The sequence below is a fragment of the Eremothecium sinecaudum genome, chromosome VIII, assembly GCF_001548555.1.
Source record: "Eremothecium sinecaudum strain ATCC 58844 chromosome VIII, complete sequence".
In the NCBI taxonomy this organism is placed as follows: Eukaryota; Fungi; Ascomycota; class Saccharomycetes; order Saccharomycetales; family Saccharomycetaceae; genus Eremothecium; species Eremothecium sinecaudum.
In genome coordinates this window covers 600,440-617,308 of record NC_030899.1, presented here as the reverse complement: position 1 = coordinate 617,308, position 16,869 = coordinate 600,440, and the positions used below count along the sequence as shown (strand labels likewise).

Sequence of the window (16,869 nt, the reverse complement as noted above, 5' to 3'; positions counted from 1 at the left end):
ATTTAAGACTGTTGAAGAATGAAGATAAAGACCATTAGTAGAAGCTCGGATGATTATGTTCCCGTCAAAAGTGCACAGGAATCGCAGTTACCTAGGAATTTGAATCCTGCTTTGCATCCGTTTGAGAGAGCTCGGGAATATACCAAAGCCCTTAATGCTACAAAGCTTGAGCGGATGTTTGCCAAACCTTTTGTGGGTCAATTAGGATATGGTCATCGTGATGGTTGTTACTTAATTGCGAAGAATTATAATGTTTTAAATAAGTTGGCGACAGCATCAGGTGACGGAGTTATTAAATATTGGAATTTATCAACCAGGGAAGAGGAATGCAGTTTTAAAGCTCACTACGGGCTTGTTACAGGTCTTTGTGTTACACCATCTCACCACGGATCCGGAACTAATGAGAGTTTTATGTTATCATGTGGTGACGATAAAACTATTAAGGTATGGTCAGTTAATGGTGATAGCTTTGACAATAAAGATGACACAACTTTATTACAGGGATCAGGAAATGGAGGTTTAGTTAAGACATTTTATGGTGAAAATGCTTTTCAAGGACTGGATCATCATAGGAGCCAGTCTTTGTTTGTAACAGGTGGGTCACAGATAGAGCTTTGGGATATAAATCGGAAGAAGCCTGTATCAAATCTATCATGGGGCGTGGATAATATATCCTCTCTGAGGTTTAACCAAAACGAGCCAGACATTTTAGCAAGCGCTGGAAGTGATAATTCAATTGTACTTTATGATCTACGAACAAACTCACCAACTCAAAAGTTGGTTCAGACTATGAGAACGAATTCAATCTGCTGGAATCCTTTAGAGCCCTTTAATTTTGTTACGGCTAATGAGGATCACAACGCTTACTACTATGACATGAGGAATATGTCACGCGCCCTACACGTATTCAAAGACCACGTAAGTGCGATTATGGATGTTGATTTCTCTCCTACAGGCGATGAAATTGTTACTGGGTCATACGATAAAACCATCAGAATCTTCAATGTGAAACATGGTCATTCTAGAGAAATCTATCATACCAAGCGTATGCAGCATGTCTTTCAAGTGAAATTCACGATGGATAGCAAATATGTCGTCAGTGGATCAGATGACGGTAATGTTAGAGTATGGAGGTCCAAGGCATGGGAGAGATCAAATGTGAAGACTACACGCGAGAAGAATAAGTTAGACTACGATGAGAAACTGAAGGAGAGATTCAAGCACATGCCTGAGATTAGACGTATCAGTAGACACAGACATGTTCCTAAAGTTATTAAGAAGGCTGAAACGATCAAGAAGACACAGTTAGATGCTGTAAAGAAGCGCCAAGCAAACGAGAGGAGAACGAGAAAAGATATGCCATTTATTTCTGAAAGACAGAAGCAGATCGTCGGCACTGCGCATAATTATGCAGGTGGCGTCAAGAATCACACCAAAGGGGACAATGAATCTGAAGAGGCAGAGTAATGTTTAAATAATTAGTTAGGTAATGTATACTAGGAGTCATTCTTATACAACTAAAAATACTGAAAATGTGCAGTACATGTTTATAATGATATTGTAGTATCAAATTACCCACGATAAAAGCTCCTTCCTTGCAATAATTACTTAGATGGACCAGCCTTCTAGGTTATAATAGTTTTGAGGTTGTTGCTCCAATCTGCCAGTTATTTAACATCAAATATTCAATCATCATAGGCTCTATGATTTTTGGGATAACACCTAAAATATCAATAAAGATTATTCTTTCTCTTGAATGAAACAGACTGGCATAGATGGCTGATAATTTTAGGTAGTAATAATTTGATTGGATACTAATTTTGATGAGTTTTAGTGATCCCAGTTAGAACACTATGGCAAATTAACAATCATTACGTCTTAAGTTAAAAGTAAAAAAAAGTTGGATATAACGGTCAATTGTTATGTTGTTTTATCTATCAAATTTAGAACTGAACTAACTTTGGTGGAAATAATAATTAAACATATCCAATGAATACAAATACAGTTCGCTTATTAAGATGACAATTGGATACAATGGTGATAACAAAAAATAATAAAGATAAAAAATGAGACAAAAGAAGGTGAAGTCAAGTTATTAATAATAAATCCTTTGCAGTAATGACTAGTACCCTCATCTAGTCACATCTAGAATTCTTCCAACGTCGGGGACCTTATCACAAGCTAAGTCTTCTAACAATGGTAATATATCTAGTAATTCATTATCATGTGCGTCTGAAAACCATGATGATATAGGAATGGCATGCTGTGGATGGAAAATATAGGATGCAGGTGAATTGTCCAAAATAATCAAATCAGATAAAGGCCGTCCAATCTGTGACAAATTTTTTATATAGTTGCCCTCGTAATTGTAACATGAATCTCTGAATAACCTATGATGGACAGAAGAATGCGTATCCAGTATATCAAGAAGTGGATCACCGTATCTTGCGACGCTCGCAGTAAATACAACAACTTCGTAGAGTTCGCCAACACGTTTCAAAAACTCATCGACACCTGGTCTTTTAATGACATAAACGTTGTGAACCTGGTTATCAATTTCTACAGGGATCACAAAGTCTGCAGTATGCAAATATTTGAAGGAGGAATGTACCAAAGTTTCGTCTAAGTCTAGAACCAAACACTTCTTACATCCATATTTTTCACTTTTTGGCGGTAACAAGGTTTTATAACCTGGAGCATGAGCTTGTTCCGGCTGCAACGTTGACAAATCTAAAATAATTTCCTCCTCATAAGTATTACTTTCAGGAATAACGTCTGAATCTAATACATCAGTGCTGGCAGTATAACTCATTGGATCCCCAAACTCGTCGGAGTCACCAGTAAATGCCTCCTTTGTTGCCGCTGTAAATTCGTTAAAACTAGTATTTGTATCATCATTCATATCGTTATCAGGTTCTTCGGTTTTCGTATCTTTTACTATTTCGCTAGCCGTAACAGCAGTTTCTGTGACAATGTGCTGTTCTTTGTCGGTATCGTTACCTGTTCCATTTATCTGCTCCTGTTGCGCCCCTTCTAGTATCTCAATATGCTCTTCTTGTATATCATCAACTTCGCAGATATCGTCCCCTGGTGGTCTATGAGCTTCATTAGCAGATTTAGCATCCATAACTCTTTGTAAGAAAGAATCCGAACAATCCGAAGAATCTATTGTTGCACTATCATCGGACCCTGTTGTTTGCGTTCCAACATCAGCCGACTCTCCCGCAAGACGTGCCTTCTTCATAGAACTGCTAGAGCTCTCACAAGCGGCAGCAGATCCCGGGGTCGAACAGCGACCCTTCATTCCACATTCACTAATCGAATTCGTGGATTCGCTATGAGTATTATTAGTTTGGTGCAAGGAAGCAGTGGATGAAGCCACTTGGTCAATGGGCTTTTTACCAATAAGAACCTGCTTTCGAGAAAAAGACAGCTTGTTGGATTTCGTGTTGTTTTTGTTGTTATCTACTTGTTTGGAAGTTGAGCAGCATAGGAGAGAAGAAATAAACCCCATTCCTCGTTCTGTTTTCTATTCGTTACGCTAAACCCGTTAAACTAGGACTGGGTTTTAGAATTCTAGTTGTTATCTTTCGGGTGATAGAGACCAATAATTAAATTATTGTGGAATAATCAGCAAATTGGTTTACACAGTTACTTCCTTTCTATCTCCCGTCTATTAGACTTTGATCTCGTATTTATGCACTCACTCAATGATAACAGATAATGCACCAAAGAATCCAAATTCTTTGACTTTTAATCCTAACAATAAATATCTTCTTCAAGTGATACTCTAGAACACCGAATTTAGGATTGAACGATTAGATTCTCTTGCTGCACACGTCAAGGGCCTCCTTAACAACTGTTATACAACACACCACTGACTATTACGTCTCCTTACTCCAGTACGGGCGAAGCTTAAACAGTGACGTGGAATTCTGTTGGCTTGTAAAGAGACTTTATTCTCCCGTTTAAGAATTGAATTCGCTTTGTTACTGAAAACTTTCTCAAACAAAAAGCAAAAGGAAAACAAAAACGAATCACCGCGTTCGTTTAAAGACAGGGTAATAGCTATTAGTAGATAATGCTAATACAAATTCACGCAGGGTAAAAAACGTTAACGAGACTGTAAAAATCACTATTTCTGCGGTAGGATACTTGTTGACAGATAGCAGTTTAGTATAGGTATATTGGCAAAGGGATTGTGAACGGCACTGTTATTGCCCGAACTTACTACTAGCGGTATGTGAAATCCGGGTAACTAATATTAAGCACTATAAATTTTTGGAGCGGTATATATATAGAAAGAAACCCGTTTAGTGCAGAAAGCGATCGTGAATAAACGAGGAATTGCAGAATGAATAGTAGTTTAGGGACCCCTAAAAAGGTTTTTGAAACCCCTGTCCGCCCAATTTCGACTAGACAGTTTGAATCTTTGCGGGAGAAAGTTTGTAAAGATTCTCCTGGGTTGTATAAGGCGCGGTTACTTACAGACCCCACGATGACGAAGTTTATATCAAGATCTGTTGGTGCTACACCCAGTAGTGTATTCGATAGAAAAGAGGCTAAAAATAATATGCCGAAGCTTGCTGGCGAGCGAGGTTTGTGCTATGAGCAAAAGGAGGTGTATTCTAGAGGAGCAGTCGATGAGATTCAAACGCAACAAGAAAATCTTCCGAACAAGAAAAGCAGTGGGATAACTGCAGACAAGGAATTACAAACTATTGGGAGCTACGAGAATCCTATTTTGGAAGTGTTCACACGGAGGGTTGTGAATAAGGAGTTGGAAATCAAGAAGATTATTGTGAATATTGCATCATTGTTTGTATGGAACTTATGTTACAAGTTTTTGGTGTTTTTCTTGTATTATACTAAAAAGGGCAATTACCTGTGTAAACGGATCAACCAGGTGTTTCTGGCACATATAGTGTTCAAAATTTACCCTCATTTGGATTTAGATTCTGGGTGGCTTAAAATTTGGCGTCTAAGCAATGTGAGCCGGTTAGTCCATATTGTCTTCTTCATCAATGTATTAACATCTCTTTACATGTTGTTGGTAAAGTCACAGAACTTTAAGGTCAGTGACCTAGGCCTAAACGAGAGGCAGAAACAGCTTTTAGGTGTTACAGATAAGGATAGTCGTGAAACGTTACTACCGGAAGGGCTCCTTTACAAAAGCAACCCCCGTTTGAATTTTTCAAGCGAGAATAAAAAGGTCGATAGCTCTAAAGACGTCACAGAGCACTCCGCTCCGACTCAGCCATTCCTATTTAAGTCGCTACAAACTCCACTTAAAGCTTCAGAAATCAGTAAAGGACAGCAGCAACAGAAAAAAATTCTAGAATCAAGCTCGGCTTTTGTAAATAAGATCAACGCGTATGATGATCTAAGGAAATCTGTGCTGATGAGCAGATCAGCGATTACTCCTCCTCCTGTGAATAATATTGTCTCGTCACCCTCTATCAGACCGACATCGGGGTATATTCCAAGTAGTAAATATGCTTATATGATGGACTCTCCTAGCCCAAGAAAGAGGCTGTAACCTGTCAAGCTTGTATCATAGATTTTAACAGTACGGATATAAAAAAGAATTATTTAAATTAAGGTGTTATTTTGGATACCTCAGAAGTCTGGGAATAGGTACTTCATATTTTGAACGCATTGTGTGGAAATTGCTTCTGTTTTTGTAGATATAGAGTTCCTTGTCGCGCCGCGCAACCCATCTCCGGTTTGCATGAACTCCGGTATTTCCTTTGCCATTTCAACAATTACCTTTGAAGCTAAACTGTTGGCATTATTAGCGTTGTTAGTGAGATTTCCAACCACGGTTTCAACAGTGACTGGCTCATGCTCATCCCTCCAGGCATCATAGTCGGTACTCATACAAACCATTTGGTAAGGAATTTCACATTCACGAGCCAACTTAGCCTCAGGTAAAACACTCATATTTATAACATCACCTCCAAGAGCTCTGTACATTTTCGATTCTGCCCGTGTCGAAAACTGAGGGCCCTCCATACACACAACAGTCATATCCTTGTTAAAATGCAATAGACAAGGTTCATCGGAATCTGTGTTCTTTAGTACATCTTTGAACCTGTACAGGTACTCACCAAACGCAGCGGAAAAAGGCTCACCGAATCCAACATGTCCTACTAAACCGACTTCGTTCAAGTAAGAAGATTCTCTGATACCTTTCGTTCTATCAATAATCTGCTGCGGAATGACAAAGTCTCTAGGTTTGATATAGTGCCTCAAAGATCCTACTGCACTGAAAGACAAAATTGCCTTACATTGCAAATTTTTTAAACATGCGATGTTGGCACGGAATGGCACTCTGGTAGGTGGGAACTCATGATGTTCACCATGTCTAGCAATAAATGCAACGTAGAAATCTTTCTCGCTACCTTCAACCTTAGAAATAGTAACAGGAGAAGATGTAGTGCCCCATGGTGTCTCCACTGGAGACAGCACCGCAATTGGGACCAGACAATCCAAATTATATAAACCTGTCCCTCCGATTATCCCCAGATCAATCGAACCATCAAATGTCGATGACAATACCTTTCCTACAGTCATTTGGAGTTAAAACGGGGTTTTAAAACTTTTCCTCCTATATTCGGTGTGGTAAATTTTACGATAGAAAGATCTTAAATTTTCATGGTCGTTTATAGCGTACCGCTTTTTCCGCCATACAATAAACAAAATTCCGCCTCATGGCTATAACCGTAAATAAGCTACGTGTCATAGGATTAAAATAATGAAGTAGTATAATGTTTTATTTACAAGTATTATTTATAGAGAACTTTCCTATATTCCCTATAGACGAGCATATTCCATAGCTTGCAAGCTTCGAAAAAAATGTCAAAACTTAAAACTCAAGCCTCGTTCGTTTAGATAGTAAAGCCGTAACCTTTCATACAAGATTTATAGCTGGATATCAAATCCTCACACTTTCCTGACTCCTGAGAGTTAAATAATAGGCATTTGTCCCTCTCTTCCTTTTCAACCTTACAAACGCAACATGGCTTAGGCTTGTTGTCTTGTTTAACCTTAGAAGTGTTAACGGAAGGAAGCGGACAAGATTCAGACATCTTTGTAACGGTTACTGACTATGTATATATTCAGAGATTAAGCTTATGTGATGGTAAATCTGACTCTTAAAAGTATGCCTTTAATGCATGGTTTTATTTAAAAAAATTTCACAGCTTTTACTAATTTTACGTAATTGTACTAGCTTTAGCCGCATCTCTAATAACGTTAAAACCATTTTCCTGTAGTAGACAGATACCTTAAACTATGATTAACAAAGAGTAAAACTCCTTGGCGCAGCCTTCCATAATAACTCAAGCTCATTGGTAAGCATGAGTTACTAATAACTAGAAAGCATTTTATACGATATTTTTAAGGTAGGGGCTAATTGGTTTTTTTACCAAGCTTTTTTATAAATTCTGGATGTATATGCACTTGTGAATCAAGGGTATTAAAATTCACGAGCAGTTTCCCATAAAATAGCATATACTTAGGATCGCTATAATTGGAGGTGTAATTTAGAACAGGCACCCGATATAAACATTGTACTGTTTATTTGCAGAATTTATTTACTCTCTAGCTTGCTGAAACTAGTAGGCTATTTAGCAATAAACTGCTTATCTCACAGCAACACCTAATGAGTACTTCTAACAATTCACGGGATAACCAAGGGGGGAATGGTCTTACTAAGAATGCTAATAGTGGTTTAACCGATAGTGTGAGTGAAAGTAATAAGATAACACCTTTTAAGAAGCACTACAGTATGGGACGGATTACGAGTAGCAATGAAGCTGGCGCCTATGTCTCTGATATTGAAAAGCCACAATATGAAGTAGTAGCTGATAGTGGTGTAGTGCTGACTGGGTCAGGTAACGCACAAAGTAATGTTGTTAGGAACGAGGATATAGTTACCGAGGGTATCAATATGAAGCACTACAGAGGGTTACACCATCCTACTTTCACTAAGGCTAATCAGTTCGTTACTTCTCCACTTGCGAACCAGGTTAGACCCACGCCTAAGAAGGTCCGTGTGAGTCCAAAAGGGTATAATACTTGGCGGGCGTCGCCATCTTCTCCCTCGTCCGATAATTCAGATGATGATCTTCGATCAGGGGGGATAGAACACAATGTATCAAGGTCACCAGGATTACCACAACAGCCGCAGGGTCCGGAGCCTATCAAAAGGATCCCTTCTCGTGCGGGCTCCTTTTTAAAGCGTTTAGCAGGTCGTAAAAGTTCGTTGAACGGAGATGTTACTGCTGCTGATGTAGAGTTACTGAATTCGACTCCAATGCCCTCATCTTTGAGAAGAAAAATGAATTCTTTTATACACGGAATTGAACCTAAGCGAGATATTAAACCCCAAATTGGGGCTATGATGCCTTCGAATGAACGCCGTGGTTCTGCTGCGAGCGTTAACAGTTTTCCCTCAACCACTCTTTGGCAGGAAGGACGCAAGTCGTCTCTCGTGGATTCAATGACTGGATCTCCTACGGCAACAACGGTATCCAATGCATCTAATAGTGGGTTGCCGCTTTTTGTTTCTGATACAGACCAAAATGGTATTCCTCAGAATATGCAACCGTCTAACTATTTAGCTGATGGCTCTGCATCCTCTGCGGACCCACCCAAGCCTGGAGCATATTTTAATTTGGACATCGATTTGAATAATATATCGGACATTACTAGTACCCTCCAGCCGAGTTCCAACCTTCATGAAAATAGTGGCACATCTCTGCATGCAGGAGTAAACTCTGATAGCGGTGGGATATCAAGTGATCGTCTCCACCCTAATTATATGTCGCATAGTGACGTATACTCCCTAAAATCTACAACACAATGGACGGCACCGGAATCGTGGGATATAGATGGCCGTGTTGTAAAGCCAGCCAAACATAAGCAAAGATGCCATAATCCTAACCATCATCACCATCAAAATCAAAACTATACTCAGACACATCATACTGGTAATTCAGAGGCTGGTCCAACCTCCTCTCTTTTTAATACACCACAAGGATCTGTTAGCTTTGAGGCTAAAGGTAGGTCTGCTGGTCAGCAACCTCATTCACGCCCTCTTGTTCAGAGAGCTGTGTCCCCAATTAGTATGCTGAGTTCGGATAGTATCACTTCTAGTCATTCGGATTCATGTGAACTATCTGTTGACAGTGCAGTCGAAGATTCAATCCCAAGTGGAAGACCTGGCTCGCCACTCGTTCCTACGTCACCAAATATAACGTACAATGAGTACAATAGTGATCAAGAGTACGATAAGCTTGAACAGCATTTGGATAAATACTATAATGATCTAAGTGATATCGATTATAAAAAGAAGTATGCCATTAGAATCTTTAACATGGACTATACCTTTACAACATTATCATGTACACCAGACACTACAGTTAAAGATATGATTCCCCAAATAAAAAGAAAATTTAACGTAACTCAAGGCAATTATCAGGTTTCTTTAAAGATAGGTAAAATGGCAAAGGTATTAAAACCTTCAGTGAAGCCTATTTTAATCCAAATTAGACTAATGTTGTTGAACGGATATAAACGTTCTGATCCATTGAATATTATGGGAATTGAAGATTTGAGCTTTGTGTTTAATTTTGTTTTCCATCCAGTAGTGACTTCCCAACTCACATATGAGCAACAGCAACGTCTGAATAATGGTGAATTTGTACATGTTGACTTGCGTAATATGGATTTGACTATTCCGCCTATTATTTTTTACCAGCATACTTCGGAAATCGAGAGTTTGGATGTTTCTAATAATGTTAACATATTTCTGCCTCTGGACTTTATTGAGAGTGTTGTCAAGTTATCAAGCTTAAGGATGGTTAATATAAGGGCTTCTCGTTTTCCTGCCAATATCTGTGAAGCAACAAAATTAGTATCCCTTGACTTAGAAAGGAATTTTATCAAAAGGATTCCTGATATTATCTCAAAGCTTTCCAACCTAACAATTTTAAACCTGAAGTGCAATGACCTAGAGAGGCTGCCAAGGGGTTTCAAAGATTTGAAGAATTTACAATTACTTGATATTTCCTTCAATAAATTTCACACTTACCCAGAAGTTATTAACTATTGTACAAATCTGCTGCAGATCGATCTATCTTACAACAAAATCAGGAGTATACCGGATAGTATAAACCAGTTAACAAAGTTGGCGAAGATAAATCTCTCTAACAATAGGATCATGAGTGTAGGCCCACTTACAAGAATGACCGATCTTCGTACATTGAATTTGCGGCATAATCGGATATCAACGATGAAGTGCAGAGCGCTTAACCTCCAGAATTTATTTCTAACTGATAATAGACTTACCGTTTTTGAAGACGACTTGGTTATGCTGCGGACTTTGGAATTGCAGTCAAATCCTCTTACTATGCTAAAATTCAGAGGGGATAACTTACAAAATTTAACAAGTTTGACTATAAATAAAGCGAAGTTGTCTAGATTACCCGATGACTTGTTTTTAAGGTTACCAGTCTTGGAAAAACTTGAACTGAATGAAAACAACTTAACATCATTAACATCGCAGATAAAATATTTGAAGAAACTCGTTCATCTTTTGGTGGCCAAAAACAAATTAGAAAGTTTACCAGATGAGATATCGACTTTGAAAAATTTAAAATTCTTGGATCTTCATTCGAATAATTTATTGGTATTACCGCAATCAATTACTTCACTTCATCTGACGTCCTTGAATATCTCCTCTAATTTACTAGTAGATCATGGTGAATTTTATCGTGAGCTTCTCGAAAATTCAGGTAATTTGGCGAAGTCTTTAATGTTTTTTAGCGCTGCAGATAATCAAATTACAGATAAGATATGGGGCTTTGTTAACGCATTTAAGTCGCTAAAGGTCTTGAACTTATCTTACAACAATATTATGACTTTGCCTGAATTAGAATTGAACAATTTGACTGAGCTGTATCTATCGGGAAATCATTTAAGCAGTTTGACAGGGGAAACATTTTTGAAGCTAAGATCATTGAAGGTTTTAATGCTGAATGGGAATAATTTGCAATCTTTACCAGCTGAGATTTCGTTACTCTCTCAACTTACTGTCTTAGACGTTGGTTCCAATCAATTGAAGTATAATATATCAAACTATCACTATGATTGGAATTGGCAACAAAATACCGAATTAAGATACCTAAATTTTTCTGGAAATAAGAGGTTTGAAATAAAATCTGCGATAGACTATGAAACTAATACTGATCTTTCTGATTTTACGATGTTAAAACAGCTCAGGGTTTTGGGTTTGATGGATGTGACATTAAATACTTCTAAGGTTCCTGATGATAGCGTTAATTTTAGATTAAGGACAATGGGCTCGATGATTAACGGTATGGAATACGGTGTGGCTGACACGTTAGGGCAGAAAGCTGCTGTGTCTACAAGAGATGTTACTTTTGAGCGGTTCAGAGGTAACGAAGATGAATGTCTAATCTGTTTGTATGACGGTATTAATGATCAAACAAACTCTGGTCACAAAGTTTCACAACTCGTTCGGGATATATATGATCGTATCCTGGTTAGATCATTAGAAAAATTTGGCGACAAAAACTCAACAGAGATCATTGACGCATTACGGTTCAGTTTCTTGCAATTGAATAAAGAAATCAACAGTGCTATAAACTCTGTTGACAGTAGAAACAATGATACTATAAATTTAACGGCCACCGAATCACTAACAGGTGCATCTGTGACTGTGGTCTATATGAAAGGCAAGCAAATGTACACTGCTAATGTTGGAAATGTAACGGCTATACTATCGAAAGGTAACGGTGATTACAGTATTTTAACACATAAACATGACCTCTCTGATAAAAAAGAGTTTGAAAGAGTTAGAATATCTGGTGGCTACGCCAATAATAACAAATTAAATGGAGTATCAGAGGTTTCTAGAGCAGTCGGGTTTTTCGATCTCCTACCTCACATATATGCTTCACCTGATACTACTGAAACTACATTGATGAGTACTGATGATATGCTAATCATAGCAACGAACAATTTGTTCTGTTATTTGAGTAATGAGAAAATTGCCGATTTCGCTAGAGAGAACAAAACGCAACCTATGTTAGCTGCAGAAAGGCTGAAGGATTGTGCAATAGCATATGGTTGTAATGAAAAAATAACAGTTATCTGCATTTCATTTGATAAGAATATTGGAAGACAAAGCCAATTTTCATTTAATAATGATTTACTATTTGGGAAGAGGTTAAAGAATTTCGAGGACCTGATGCCAAAAAGACTACAAGCGGAAATTTCTCCACCTACTGGTATATTGGCAATTGTTTTTACTGATATAAAAAACTCAACCTTTTTGTGGGAATTATTCCCTAATGCAATGAGGACAGCTATTAAAGTGCATAATAATATCATGAGGAAAAAACTCCGTGTGTTTGGTGGATATGAGGTCAAGACAGAAGGTGATGCTTTCATGGTTGCTTTTCCAACACCTATTAGTGCATTGGTGTGGTGTTTAACAATTCAAATGAAGCTTTTGCAAGTTGAATGGCCTGAGGAAATAGCGTCTTTAAAGTATGGCTGTATGTTCACCGATGAGAATGGAGAAGCTGTATATCCAGGATTATCTGTACGTATGGGTATTCACTGGGGATGTCCAGTCCCTGAGATCGATATAGTTACTAAGAGAATGGACTACTTAGGGCCAATGGTCAACAAGGCTGCTAGAGTTTCTGGCATTGCTGATGGGGGCCAGATTACTTTAAGTAGCGATTTTGTCGCAGAATTTAACAAAATCATGCGGCTACATAAGATGGTTACTGAAGAAAAGAAGCCATTAAAATCCGTCTACGGTGAAGAGTTTGTCGGTCAGGTGCTGGAAAGGGAAATTCAAATGTTAGAAAACATTGGATGGGTATTTGAGGATTTAGGTGAACAAAAGCTTAAGGGTTTAGAAACTAGAGAATTTATCACAATTGCATACCCTAAGTCTTTTGCTCTAAGGCGCAGTTTTTCTAAGGAACAAGATTCATGTATGTTTGATAAAGATCATCTGTTTAAGCTAGAGAAAGTGTCTGAAACTTTGGAAAATATCCTATCTGTGATTAATGGTGGTTTGATGGAAGTTGAAAATAATGCATTGATGAATACATACCTAACTAATGATAGGGGTGTAGATTTTTCAGTCGTTAATATGACGGGTAATGCGTGGTTATCATTTTTAGATCAATTAGTAACTAGGGTGGAATCAACGGTAGCAATATTGCAATTGCGCCAACGCACAGAAAATGGTTTGAAGTTATGTAGAACTGGAGGTAAACCGAAAAAGTCTGTGTTTGAGTTGTTGGATGAGCTATTAGCAGTAAACGGGACCAATAATGCTCTTCCTGCTACATTAGATAGTGGTCAAAAGGACAATTAAACTTGTCTTATTAATTGTATATAGTTTTCTCCTGTTTTTCAAAATGTAAAATATTGTTCTATTCCGTTTCTTCTCTGCCATACGTGTAGGTTAACGAGATACCTGTTATATACATCAGCCATTTGATGGTACTTATAAATTACAATATATATATATATACCTACTACCATATATGCAAAAATAGTTGAGCCTCAATCATAAAAGCAGCTTTGGAATTTTACTTTTGCGCTTCCAAGTCCTTTAACGGAAACTGTTCTCGCTGTTGATCGCTATTGGTGATCGATGACTCCGCTCTATTTCCATTGAATGATTCGTCGTCCACTAAACCCTCGAAGAATGTGTCCCTAAGCTCTCTCCATCTGGTGGTCCAGGTCCCTAAAAACACTAATATGAGACTTGAGGCAAGCTGCAGTAAAAACCAGGAAAAGGACGGAAACTGTTTCGTGTGGAACCAAACGACCACTAAGTTAATTGCATGTATAGTAACCGCGAAGTCCCACGCTAGCTTGCTTCTACCAACTATAACAGTAAGGAAAATAACGCATATTAAGGAATCAAGTAACCATAACCCAACTAAAGATATACCAAATGAGTTCGAAAAGTCAATTAGCTCCCATGAAAATAACCATTCTGATGCCTTAAAATCATATCCGCATAGTGTTGCCCAAGAATAAAAAAGGGTATATGCAGTCAGATAATAGAACACCTGTAGTAGAAATATCTGCATGAATATTTTACTTGGGGACAATGAATTTTGTTTAAAAATCTCCGAAGGTTTCAACTCCTGTGGAATCCTCATGTATCGCCTAATCCAAACCATTTTGATTTATTTGTAACCAGGTAAACTATTCTTGTAAGTGTGAAATCTTCTTCAGCCTCCTTATTATTAATGTCTTTGACTTCTCACTAATATGGGTTTTGAACTAGATTCCAAAACCCTAACAGTCTAAAAATTCCCTTACTATTTCATGCATTCAACAAGATGTCACTATCTAACTCTAATAGTAATTTATACATTCGTTTGGTGTGATTTACATCAACTATCATTTTACACGAATTATAAAGAAAAAATTTGATAGGAACATTATATAGAAGGCGATGAGATATATACATTTATATCCTTCAGTTCTATTGACGATTTTATTTTGCAGGAAAAGTCACTAATACAATGGCTATTAGAAAATTTAAAGGATTTAATGACTTTGTGCCAACAATCAGTGATAGTGAAGAAGATGTTCCTGATTTAGATGCGTCTGATGATGATATGAACCAAAATCAAAGTAAAAGAACAAAACCATCTAAAAATAAGAAAAGTAAATCTAAAGTCAAGGGAGCAGCCGAATCTGAAGATGAAGCTAAAGGGGACTTAAACCCCGATTTCATGTTTGCAGTTGATAATTCGGAGCTTACAACAAATTTTGAAGGCTGGGATTTTGCTGGAGATGAGAAAAGTGAAAATAAAACTGACGTTGATATTGACGGAATTATCAGAAGAAAGGGTGGTTTAGTCCAAATGGCTGCAGGAGCTGAAGACTCTTCAGATTGTTCGGAGAGTGAAGATTCTGAACAAGAAAATGCCGAGAAGGAACAAATTGGTGAAGAAGATGATGATGATCTTGCATTAGATGGGTTTGGAATGGGAGCTAAGCGGCAAAACTTTGAAGCTGAACAATCTGAGGAAGAATCGGCAGTAGAAAGTGAAGCAGAAAGCTCCCTCTCATCTGAAGAAGATAATGATCGTGAGGAGCTAAAGTCATCGGTTTCTGACGAAGAAGTGAAAGAAGAAGATACAGTTGAGGAGATGGCGAAATTTTACGCTCCAGAAGAGGAAGGGCATGAGGCAAAAAAGTGTGTCCATACTACTTTTAATACTTTATCATTGTCTCGTCCTGTTTTAAAGGGTCTAAACGCCTTGGGATACGTAAAGCCTTCGCCAATCCAGAGTGCTACGATACCCATAGCATTACTTGGAAAAGATATTATAGCTGGAGCTGTTACTGGTTCTGGTAAGACGGCTGCTTTCATGATTCCAATTATTGAGCGTTTGTTGTACAAGCCTGCAAAGATAGCATGTACCAGGGTGCTTGTCTTGACACCTACTCGTGAATTGGCAATTCAAGTTAGTGATGTTGGGAAGAAAATTGGTGCGTATGTTAACAGCTTAAGTTTTGGTCTCGCTGTTGGTGGTTTGAACCTAAGACAACAAGAACAGTCATTGAAGTCCCGTCCGGATGTCGTTATTGCAACACCAGGTAGAATAATTGATCATATTAGAAATTCAGCTTCCTTCAACGTTGATTCCGTTGAGATCCTTGTCATTGATGAAGCTGATAGAATGTTAGAAGAGGGTTTCCAAGATGAACTGAATGAAATTATGTCATTGGTTCCAAGTAAAAGACAAACGTTATTGTTTTCTGCAACCATGAATTCTAGAATCAAGCAATTGGTTTCCTTGTCGCTAAAGAAGCCTGTTAGAATTATGATTGATCCTCCAAAGCAGGCAGCCTCGAAGTTATCGCAGGAGTTCGTACGTATTAGAAAAAGAGATCAATTGAAACCAGCTCTCCTGTACCATTTAATACGGAAATTGGATCCTACTGGTCAGAAGAGGATTGTCGTATTTGTCTCCAGAAAGGAGATGGCCCATAGGTTGCGGATAATATTAGGATTATTGGGTATGAAGGTAGGGGAATTGCACGGTTCTCTCACACAAGAGCAGCGTTTAAAATCTGTGAATGATTTCAAAACATTGGAAGTTCCTGTTCTAGTTTGTACAGATTTGGCGTCAAGAGGTTTGGATATTCCGAAGATTGAAGTCGTAATAAATTTCGATATGCCAAAGTCATACGAAATCTACTTGCATAGAGTTGGTCGTACTGCTAGAGCTGGTAGAGAGGGTAGGTCTGTTACTTTTGTGGGAGAGTCAACACATGAAAGAAGTATTGTTAGGAACGCTGTGAATTCGGTAGACTCTAAAGTTGGAAGGGGAAGCGTTTGTGGTAGAAATGTTGACTGGAATAAGGTGGAGGAAGTGAATAAGGTGATTATATCGAAGGAAGATCTGATTGGTGAGGTTTTGGAAGAAGAGAAGCAAGAGAAAGAAATCTTAAGAGCTGAAATGGAAATCCGGAAAGGTCAGAATTTGTTAAAGCATAAAGCAGAAATCCAGTCTCGTCCAAAGAGAACATGGTTCCAAACAGAATCTGAGAAAAAGAACTCTTCTATTCTGAGCGTTTTATCTAAGAACAAAAAATTGACTAATAGTAAACAGAGAAAGAGATTAGAGGCAGTTGAAGATTCAAGTTCCCGCTCTTATAAGAAGACAAAGAAAGACCGATCTGAAGACCAAGAGCGTTCATTTAGGAAGAAGAAGTTAAATCAGAAAATCAAAAACAAAAAAAAGTTTAGGAAGGGATAGAAGGGAGGATAACCTATAACAT

General features: G+C 38.0%; 8 protein-coding genes across 8 annotated transcripts; 4 read left to right on the top strand and 4 right to left on the bottom strand.

Annotated features, from left to right (window-relative positions):
* Nucleotides 1-18: 18 nt before the first annotated feature.
* On the top strand, nucleotides 19-1,467 carry SOF1 (rRNA-processing protein SOF1; the record flags this gene model as incomplete). Its single annotated transcript, XM_018134294.1, has 1 exon — nucleotides 19-1,467. One exon carries the CDS (start codon nucleotides 19-21, stop codon nucleotides 1,465-1,467), a length of 1,449 nt encoding a protein of 482 aa, XP_017989783.1.
* Nucleotides 1,468-2,131: 664 nt separating this feature from the next.
* On the bottom strand, nucleotides 2,132-3,514 carry PSR1 (phosphatase; the record flags this gene model as incomplete). Its single annotated transcript, XM_018134293.1, has 1 exon — nucleotides 2,132-3,514. One exon carries the CDS (start codon nucleotides 3,512-3,514, stop codon nucleotides 2,132-2,134), a length of 1,383 nt encoding a protein of 460 aa, XP_017989782.1.
* Nucleotides 3,515-4,354: 840 nt separating this feature from the next.
* POM34 (Pom34p) lies at nucleotides 4,355-5,539 on the top strand (the record flags this gene model as incomplete). Its single annotated transcript, XM_018134292.1, has 1 exon — nucleotides 4,355-5,539. The coding sequence occupies one exon, from the start codon at nucleotides 4,355-4,357 to the stop codon at nucleotides 5,537-5,539; it is 1,185 nt and encodes a 394-aa protein (XP_017989781.1).
* Nucleotides 5,540-5,619: 80 nt separating this feature from the next.
* Nucleotides 5,620-6,576, bottom strand: MEU1 (S-methyl-5-thioadenosine phosphorylase; the record flags this gene model as incomplete). Its single annotated transcript, XM_018134291.1, has 1 exon — nucleotides 5,620-6,576. One exon carries the CDS (start codon nucleotides 6,574-6,576, stop codon nucleotides 5,620-5,622), a length of 957 nt encoding a protein of 318 aa, XP_017989780.1.
* Nucleotides 6,577-6,890: 314 nt separating this feature from the next.
* COX17 (copper metallochaperone COX17) lies at nucleotides 6,891-7,091 on the bottom strand (the record flags this gene model as incomplete). The annotated part of the gene is made up of 1 exon (XM_018134290.1): nucleotides 6,891-7,091. One exon carries the CDS (start codon nucleotides 7,089-7,091, stop codon nucleotides 6,891-6,893), a length of 201 nt encoding a protein of 66 aa, XP_017989779.1.
* A 575-nt stretch (nucleotides 7,092-7,666) lies between these two features.
* On the top strand, nucleotides 7,667-13,429 carry CYR1 (adenylate cyclase; the record flags this gene model as incomplete). Its single annotated transcript, XM_018134289.1, has 1 exon — nucleotides 7,667-13,429. The coding sequence occupies one exon, from the start codon at nucleotides 7,667-7,669 to the stop codon at nucleotides 13,427-13,429; it is 5,763 nt and encodes a 1,920-aa protein (XP_017989778.1).
* A 217-nt stretch (nucleotides 13,430-13,646) lies between these two features.
* Nucleotides 13,647-14,249, bottom strand: SYS1 (Sys1p; the record flags this gene model as incomplete). The annotated part of the gene is made up of 1 exon (XM_018134288.1): nucleotides 13,647-14,249. The coding sequence occupies one exon, from the start codon at nucleotides 14,247-14,249 to the stop codon at nucleotides 13,647-13,649; it is 603 nt and encodes a 200-aa protein (XP_017989777.1).
* A 348-nt stretch (nucleotides 14,250-14,597) lies between these two features.
* DRS1 (putative ATP-dependent RNA helicase) lies at nucleotides 14,598-16,847 on the top strand (the record flags this gene model as incomplete). The annotated part of the gene is made up of 1 exon (XM_018134287.1): nucleotides 14,598-16,847. One exon carries the CDS (start codon nucleotides 14,598-14,600, stop codon nucleotides 16,845-16,847), a length of 2,250 nt encoding a protein of 749 aa, XP_017989776.1.
* Between the last annotated feature and the right edge of the window lie 22 nt (nucleotides 16,848-16,869).